This window comes from Heterodontus francisci, chromosome 18 (genome assembly GCF_036365525.1).
Source record: "Heterodontus francisci isolate sHetFra1 chromosome 18, sHetFra1.hap1, whole genome shotgun sequence".
Classification (NCBI taxonomy): domain Eukaryota; kingdom Metazoa; phylum Chordata; class Chondrichthyes; order Heterodontiformes; family Heterodontidae; genus Heterodontus; species Heterodontus francisci.
In genome coordinates this window covers 37,401,427-37,411,324 of record NC_090388.1, presented here as the reverse complement: position 1 = coordinate 37,411,324, position 9,898 = coordinate 37,401,427, and the positions used below count along the sequence as shown (strand labels likewise).

General features: G+C 40.5%; 1 protein-coding gene across 9 annotated transcripts in view; it reads right to left on the bottom strand.

The window, feature by feature from the left end:
* Positions 1-4,833: 4,833 nt before the first annotated feature.
* The window catches only part of LOC137379560 (transcription factor EC-like), a 203,893-nt gene continuing 198,828 nt past the window's right edge, over positions 4,834-9,898 (bottom strand). For all 9 annotated transcript variants that reach the window (XM_068050556.1, XM_068050558.1, XM_068050561.1 and 6 more), the window contains one exon: positions 4,834-7,883. In XM_068050556.1, the coding sequence (XP_067906657.1) occupies positions 7,509-7,883 (375 nt within the window). In that variant the 3' untranslated portion in view covers positions 4,834-7,508. The remainder of the gene's footprint in view (positions 7,884-9,898) is intronic.

The window sequence follows — 9,898 nt, the reverse complement described above, 5'->3', positions numbered from 1 at the left end:
TCCTGCCACCTGATGCCAAGTATTCTCCGGAGGCAGCGAAGATGGAATGAATTGAGATGTCGCTCTTGGCTGACATACGTTGTCCAGGCCTCGCTGCCATAGAGCAAGGTACTGAGGACACAGGCCTGATACACTCGGACTTTTGTGTTCCGTGTCAGTGCGCCATTTTCCCACACTCTCTTGGCCAGTCTGGACATAGCAGTGGAAGCCTTTCCCATGCGCTTGTTGATTTCTGCATCTAGAGACAGGTTACTGGTGATAGCTGAGCCTAGGTAGGTGAACTCTTGAACCACTTCCAGAGCGTGGTCGCCAATATTGATGGATGGAGCATTTCTGACGTCCTGCCCCATGATGTTCGTTTTCTTGAGGCTGATGGTTAGGCCAAATTCATTGCAGGCAGCCGCAAACCTGTCGATGAGACTCTGCAGGCACTCTTCAGTGTGAGATGTTAAAGCAGCATAGTCAGCAAAGAGGAGTTCCCTGATGAGGACTTTCCGTACTTTGGACTTCGCTCTTAGACGGGCAAGGTTGAACAACCTGCCCCCTGATCTTGTGTGGAGGAAAATTCCTTCTTCAGAGGACTTGAACGCATGTGAAAGCAGCAGGGAGAAGAAAATCCCAAAAAGAGTGGGTGCGAGAACACAGCCCTGTTTCACGCCACTCAGGATAGGAAAGGGGTCTGATGAGGAGCCACCATGTTGAATTGTGCCTTTCATATTGTCATGGAATGGGGTGATGATACTTAGTAGCTTTGGTGGGCATCCAATCTTTTCTAGTAGTCTGAAGAGACCACGTTTGCTGACGAGGTCAAAGGCTTTGGTGAGATCAATGAAAGCAATGTAGAGGGGCATCTGTTGTTCGCGGCATTTCTCCTGTATCTGACGAAGGGAGAACAGCATGTCAACGATCGATCTCTCTGCACGAAAGCCACACTGTGCCTCAGGGTAGACGCGCTCGGCCAGCTTCTGGAGCCTGTTCAGAGTGACTCGAGCAAAGACTTTCCCCACTATGCTGAGCAGGGAGATTCCACGGTAGTTGTTGCAGTCACCGCGGTCACCTATGCAAGTACAGCAAGTATTAAAAGGGAGGCTAGTATGAAATGCGAGACAGAAACAGATCAGCCATGATTTTATTATTTGGCAGAGCAGGCTCGATGGGCTGAATGGCCTACTTCTGCCTCTAATTTGTATGGTTGTATGGTAGGCGCTCGTGCCATTTTTAAAGGGCAGCTAGCCTTGCCGGCAAGTTTAAATTTTTAAAGTCACCCCCCACTCCTCCCAAAATGTACCAAATAAAATTATAATGCTCCTTTCCCACCCTTCAATAACAATTACATTATTTGCCTTTTCCCTCCCAAAACACTTACCTTTGAAATTTGACCCTTCCCCCCCACCGACTGTACAAAGTTTAAAGTTTACCTCTTCCCACCATCCCCTACACTCATTACGTTTATTTGATGCTGTTTCCCCCCACATACCAATAATCTTTATTCCCCTCCGTCCCCACGAGTGTCATGGCAGCTTTCCCCAGACGGGGAAGTGAAGGCACAGGAGTGTTGGCCGTCACACTGAAGATCGCAGCGGGCCTGGAAGATTGAAGATAAGTTTATGTTAATGTATTCTTTTATTGATTTAAATATGTAGATGCAGGTCCTGTCGCCCAGCGGCGGGTGGGCCTCCACGGAGCCTCGCCGCTGCCGGGAGGATCGGGCCGGGCCCTCTCGGCGTCAAGCTCCATGGTGGGCCTCTGCCAGAACCATCTTCCCAGAGCCACGATGATGGGGGCCTGGTAACATCCAGTCCACAGAGTAGGTTACAAAGTTGAAGCGCAGCTGAGAAGCAAGGGCACAAAACTTTATTTATGTGAACCAATGACCTGATAATACAAGCTGCTCTTGGTTGACATTATGAAATACTCATACTACTGATGAAAACACTTCTAAAAATATATGCTTCTCTTTTTCTAGATGGTTCAGCTTGTCAATGATCCTTCTTCTTTGTTAGTTTAGGATCATATGTTTAGAACAGTGTATTATTATTTTATGGCTTGTTCGCTGTGCCTTGATGTTGTTATTGCATTTTTTGCATCTAGTTCAGGTAATTTATCTGTTTATGGGAATTCTGTTGTACCAGTCAAATTTTCAATCTGTTGCGACTTGCTCTCCTATGGTTAATAGCATTAATATGGCTTAGAAAAAACAGGCTGAATCTCCTGTGCCCGCCACCGATGTCGCGGAGCCACCGCAATCTCCTGTGCAGCGGCTCATTTAAATAGCTGGGCCGCCCCCCCCTCCCCCCTCAATTACATGGAAGGGCTGGCTGTCCATCCGCGGCAATGGTGTCAGCTGCCTTTGCGCAGACGCCATTTTTAAAGGGCTCTGAGCCCTACTGGGACATTTAAATATTTAAAGTTAACATATGTGATAAGAAATGCAGACATTTCTTCTGCTCCTCTCCCATCACCCTCCCAATAACAATAAAATTAATTATTTGCCCTTTACCGCCCCCCCCCATACACTTACCATGTTCATCTGATCTTCCCCCCCCCCCCCAAAAAGCACAAACTTTAAACTCCAACCCTTCCCACCATCCCCTACACCCATGACATTACTTTGACAGCAACCCCTCCCCCCCCACTGCACAGATAAACTTACCTCCTCCCCCCTCCCCACCAGCGTGGCGCCTCATTTTCCCGGACAAGGGATCCAAAGGCATGGGAGCGCCGGCTACCAGGCCAAAGATTGCAGTGGGACAGCAGGCGGCAACGTGAGTGTTATTAATTCATTACTTTTAATTTATTTAAATATTCAAATAAGTGCCCCATCGCCAAACTTGCCACGAGGCCTCACCGGCACTGGTAATATCAGGCCAGGATTTCCCAACGTCAGGGTCCATGGCAGCCCTCTCCCAGATGCAGCTTCAGGCCACCCCCACTATGGACCCCGCTGCCTGGGGGAGAACAAAATCCAGCCCAACACTTTTATAGCTAATGACATTTTTCATTATAACTAAACAGCTCAGACCCCATTAAGCGCAGCTACTTTTGGACTTTAATTCTGGTCTCTGTTTTACATCCTTTATTACCAGTAATATTTTCTATCACACTCGCAGTGTAGGTCAGGTAATGCCATCTCTTCCGTTGAGGTGGTAGATCTGAGCAGTTTCCAAATTTGCTGTCTATGGTCAGTTACACATCAGAATTGGTAGCATTTCTGCCTGATTGATGTGAACAAATTTGCTACTGGATAACTGCCGAAAGTGTTACATTGCCTTTAATTTGGTGTTTCATTCATGTATAACCAATGAAACAGACTGTATGAAAAATTTTGCTGATCTCTAGTAATATTAAGGGCCTCATGAAAACAATTAGCTAAAAAAATTATGAAAAAGAGCTATTGGATTTAATGCTAAAAGTAATGACATCATAGGAAGCCAGTCTTTTTTTGTTTTCAAATTACCCATATCAAAAACCAACATATTAAAGCCTTCACTTGAAAAACTCTCTCAGGTAACACAGGATTAGTGTTTTAAATAATTTAATCTATGTTTTTGAATGCCTATGCTGGTGCATAATTTGGGTGAACACTTGTACAATGTTCTTTGAAAAACCTTTATGAATTGCAAAACAAAATAATTGGTACTTATTTTCATGATTTTCAGCCAGTTTTAAAATGCCAAAGGAAATAACAGCAACAATTCACAAACGTTAGATAACAGCTCTGATTAAACAAATGTGCACCATCTGTATGATATAATTTACAATTAGACCAATTGTTAACACGTTGTAAGGCTGTGAAGATTAAACAATTGGAGTTACAAATTAGCTCACAACTAAAATTTGTGTGAAATTACAGAAAAGCAGGCGGATAGACTAAGGGTAGAAGAAAAAGGTTGAAAAAAGGCACCAAACAACTTTCAGTATGGAAGAAAACTATTAGTTAATTTACAATATATCCTTTGATTCAGGTATGCTTGAATTTGTAACAATATACTCATTATTTCAGAAAACATAAGTTTCCACCTCAATTTCCCCTCCAAGTCACACACTATCCTGACTTGGACTTATATTGCTATTCCTTCATTGACACAACAGCAAAGTCCTAGAAATTACTGTATAACAGTAGCATGGGCATATGCTTGCCATACAAACTGCAGCAATTCAAGGAGAGAGGTGTCGATAGGGCAAAGTCAGAATAACCGACCAGAAGGTCCTGGGGCAATGTGTCAGAGATGGAGAAACTGGGATAATGGAATGGAGTCCTTACAGGAGGCAGGGTGTGAAGTGTAGTCTAGGTAGCTGTGAAAGTCAGTGGGCTTAGAAGGAATATTAGTTGACAGCCTATCCCCCAGCGATCTCTGTACTAACGCTGTCTTTCATCACACCATCAACATAGCATTTGCCTTTGCTCCATGACCTTCTGGTCAGTTATTCTGTGACCTTGTCCTAACAACACCTCTATTATCTTTTGCCACACCCCCACTTTACTTGCTTAAAATCTATTACATTTCCAGCCTTTGCCAGTTCTGATGAAGGGTCATTGACCTGAAACATTAACTCTGCTTCTCTCTCCACAGCTACTGCCAGACCTGCTGAATATTTCCAGCATTTCTTGTTTTTATTTTATATTAAAAAAACCAATGCGAGTTTACATTCTCTTTAAAAAGGAGCTTATTTTAAGTGTCATGCAATTTTTTTCTGCAGGTTAAGAATATGGAATGGCTTTATAATAAATGTATAATTGAGGACCTTTCCATTTAGCAAGAAAATAGATGACATTAGGCTGAATACAAGACCAAGTATGAAGATCAAGTTTCAATGTTGTTTTATGGTGAGTTGACATTTTAGTAATGTCCATTTCAATGACATTGATGACAAACAAAAACATTATGTACATAAAGAATTTTCCACACAAGAATTCAGTACTGAATCCTTTACACAAAAGATTAAAAATCTATACAAATCTTACAAAGGGTTATTTCGTACAAAAATTATACAATGACAGTACATTTCAGTAGTTTATAGCCTTGAATAGCGATTTACAAGTCTCAATGATAGTCAGTGCTCAAGCCCCAAAAAAGCCTTGCACAAGAGGGTTAGTTAACTCTGTTCTCATTAAGCTATCAAAATATTCATCTCTTCCCTCATTTCAAAAACTAGCATATTGTCTCTGCACTAACAAAGTTGTAAACCCATTTATACAGGAGGTAAACATTGTTAAAAAATGTTCTCCCACTGAAAATTAGTCTTAATTGACATTACTTTGCTTGTGTCTTCTTTCTAAAAGTAGACTGACTAAACGTTCGAATCAGCTTTTTCCATTCCCATTCTATTGCATATGTCAAATGATTTATACACAGCCCAATTTTGCATTACTTTCAAGAACTCTAGGTTGTTTGAACGACATCCTTCCAAAACAAAGTTTAATTTAATCTATTACATAAGCAACAATGTCACTAAGATAATCAAGTGTTTCTTACTCAAAACATTGTTAATCAATTTAGGACATTCCGTAAAGTTGTAAACGCCTGGATTTCATGTATATTCCAGCAAGTCTAAAACCCTTATTCAATGTGCTGATGCAATACCAAACCATCACCTTGTGTTAAATGGATACAGGCTAATTATAAAGGTCACAGGTTTCAACATTTTATGCTACCTGTATTTCATCCTGCATCAAATCCTGCTCACCCATCATCTCTATCCTCACCAGCTTACATTGGCTCCTGGTCCCCAACACGAGATTTAAAATTCACACCCTTGTGTTTAAACCCCTTCATGACTTCACCCCTCTACTTTGTAACCTTTGTGCAGCCCTACAACTTGGCCTGAACTTTTCATTCTTGTGACTCTGGGCCTTTTCTGCATTTATCCCCACATTTGGCAGCCATGACTTCAGCCACCCACACTCTGGAATTCCCTCAATTTCCCTCACTTCACCTCCCTTTCCTCCTTCAGACCCTTCTTAAAACCTACCCGAGAGCGCTTTTTGGTCACCTTTCCTATATGCTCCTTCTTTGGCTCAGTATCCCATTTTTTATGATTCTTTACAGCACCTTGAAATATTTTGCTATATTAAAGGTGCAATATAAATGCAAGCTGTTGTTGCAATAGTGGGGAAATGATTAAAAGAAAAAAAGATCTATTGAAATGCCCATTTTTCTAATTGCAATTAATACCATTATGTAGTTCATTACCACTAATCAAATGGTTCCAACAAGTCATACATGGTAGGGAAGATAGCTCTAACACCATGTAAAATAGCTCTTTTTTAAACAAACAAGACTTGAGGAAAATGAAATATTTCAAAAAAAATGATCACTAAAGCACATGATAAAACAAAATCAAAATGTAAATTTTAAGACCATAACTTTTTGCAACAAAATACAAACTTAAGTAAAACTCTTTAGAAATGAAACTTTTTCTTAAAACTCCTTTTGGCATTGAGGGAGCTTTCTTTCAACATTTTAAAAATTCTTGTTGAAACAAGAATGCATTAAGTATTTTGCTAAATTTTGCACTTGCTTAATGCATTAGAATTCTAATAAACTAATGTATACAAATTATACTTTGAACAGGAGCTCTTGCATGTAATACTGCAACATAATTCCCCATGTATCCAGAAAGGGTTGGCAGTATTACTACAATTTATTTCAAATTATTTTTGCATCACATGATACATATTTTTCAAATGAAAAAACACCTCCCTTTTGCTCATTGCTGGTTTAAAAAAAAAAGACAGAAATGGGAAGTTATGATTCTAATCCACACCCAGTTAAACAAGAACTAGTTTAGCTGAGAATCCCTCTCCCTTAAAGCATAAAAATGCAGTTCAACTCAAATATACTTGGGCAAGGGGTGAGTAGGGTGTGGGAGGAAACACAGTCATAACTTAGATTTCTAAAAGACAAAGTTCTCTAATTTAGTATTTAGAAAAATGCAATTCCAGCTGATCTTTCATTAAAGCACCTGGTATCTCTAACCATTCTGACTGCACACAGCTATGCTGCACTTACACAAAAAAAACTTTCATGTGCATGTATTTGTCTGACTTTCAGCTTTGGCAGATACTTCTATCTGTTTCCATATTTCTGAATCTTTTCTCCTCTATAAAAGTACAGCTTGATGACAGGAAAAATTCATTGTTCCACTTCAATGAGCCTGAATACACAGATCAATTTGTCATTTGCAAATATACTTAGGGAAGATATGTTGGAGCTTTACATTCCCTAATTATGCAAATGATGTTGCATCTCTGAAAATAAAGAAGTTTTATTTTGTCAATGTGAATTCTAGAGCTCAGTTTCCCTCCTGTAGGATTACTCATAGCAGCACTGAAGTGAAATAATCAAACATGTGGCGAGGATTCGAACCTTCAGAGTAAAAGTTTAACAGCCTGATGTGCAAATGGCTCAAAGGGCATCAAGCAGTAAGCAAATCATCAATAATTTTAATCATTTTTCAGAAATGAAATGATCACAGTCCCTCACTGCATTGGAGAATGATATTTATCACAGTTCATCATCTGTGCTGAAGCTACTTCTCCGACTGCTTCCTTTAGATGCACCAGGTGATGTTGCAGACAACAGTGGATCAGCAGCCAACGGAGAGATTGTGTTGTCTATTAGAATGTTATCAAGCCTGTTCTCCTGTTTCAAAGCAGCACTGAAGGACAAGTCTGTGAAATGTGACAAAGGATCCAAGAAGCTACAAGATCCGTCATTGAGTTCACTCAACATTTGAGGCAAAGTTGGCTGCTGCAGGTAATCAGGACTATTGTCCTCTTGGTAGGACTCGTGCTTGACAAGGTGAGTGGCCAGCTCTGTTGAACTAAGGACTGATGACATGGTGGGCAGCCCATGGACTCGGGCCTGCATTTCCAGCTCCTGCAAGTGAGAAAAACACAGTCTGAGGTGCATCAAATCTTTTATAAATGCAAAATAAAACCATAAACTTGAATTTAAAATATGGAGAAGGATATAATCCTTATATCTTATTGGCATGTAGAACTTTTCTAGTACATGGCTATAGCTAAAATATGGACTAGGTTACAACAGTGCTAGCAGAGTCAACCAAAATTCCTAAAACACAACCAAATTTTAAACTTTTTGAAGGTGTGGGGACAAGGTTGCAAATTACAACACTCTTTCCTTACCCTGATCCAAAATACATGAGGTCCAATTCAATAAGTGTCAAAAACATATTTAAGAGTTTTTGTTTGCACTCATGTGGGTAGACATTTCCACCATAGACATTTTACCTTTTGTTTAAAATGAATTGCAATGTTGGGGTGGAGGAAGAAAAACAAACTCAATCTCAGTTTTGCAAAGTTGCAATGTCATTTTTGTTTTGGCTGAACTTTTATTGGTTACATTATTGAAGAGAATTACATCTCAAAAAACAAACTCTGATCTTCTGTAATTCTTAGGGCTGGTTTGATCATCAACTTGGTGCCATTCTCATTTGAACAAACCCAGGAAGTGAATCAAACCTAGGGCAAAGTGGGCATTGAGGATAGAATTTAGAAATATTGGACACCAAGGGAAACTCTCCTGTTTACTAGCTCTGCAGATAAATCAAATTAGCTGCAGACCTCATTACAACCTTGACCCAAACATGGGCAAAAAAAAGCTGAATTCCAGAGGTGAGAGTGACAGCTCTATTTGACAGAGTGCAGCATCAACGAGCCCAAGTAAAATTGAAGTCAATGGGAAACAGGAGAAAACTCTTTACTGGATAGATTCATACCTAGCACAAAGGAAGATGGCTATGGTTGTTAGAGGCCAATTATCTCAGCTACAGGTCAATGTCCTAGGCCCAACCATTTTCAGCTGCTTTATTAATGATCTTCCCTTCATAAGGTCAGAAGTGGGGATGTTAGCTGATGAGTGCAGTGTTCAGTTCCATTCATAACTCTTCAAATAATGAAGCCGTCCATGCCTGCATGTAACAAGTCCTGGTCAATATCGAGGCTTGAGCTGATTAGTGGCAAATAACATTCATGCCACTCAAAGTGCCAGGCAATAACCACCTCCCTTTGACATTCAACCGCATTTCCAGAGTTGAATCCCCCATTACATTCCTGGGGTGGGCACCACTGATCATAACCTCAACTGGACCAGCCGCATAAATACTGTGGCTACAAGAAAAGATCAGAGACTGGGTATTCTATAGTGAGTAACTCACCTCCTGACTCCCCAAAGCCTGTCCACCACCTACAAGCCAGGGGTGTGATGGAATACTCTCCACTTGCTTGGATGAGTGTGGCTCCAACACCACTCAGGAAGCTCAACATCATCCAAGACAAATCAGCCCATTTGGTTGGCACCCTTATCCACTACCTTAAAACACTTACTCCCTCCACCACCAGTACACACCACCCCGATTTGGAAATTATGTTGCTGTTCCTTCATTGTCATTTGGTCAAAATCCTGGAACTCACTACCTACAGCATTGTGGGAGTACCTTCACCACAGATTGCAGCTTTTTTTTTTTTTAGAAAAAAGGTGGCTGACCTTCAAGGGCAGTTGGGGATGGACAATCAATGTCAGCCTTGCCAGTCATACCCACATTGCATGAATGAATAAAAATAGTGATGGCAGCTATTTCAGGAAGCTTTTTACCTTTTCAGATTTCTAATTCAGACTGCTGTACCTGAAAGAACATTTAGTTTTCCCAATCAGAAAACTGGTATGCATTTTTAATAATTTTCTATAAATGTTGAATGGACATTTGGCATTCCCAGATGTGGTTATAAACTCTAGCCTGCCAAGTTCATTTAAGAGTTAGGACTAGATGAATTCTGAGAGTTGAATCTTGAGTGATGTGGGCATGAAATTGGCAAATTCTGTGACTTGTAGTTAGCTTGTAGGAAATAAAGAATGTAACTGCTATATTCCAC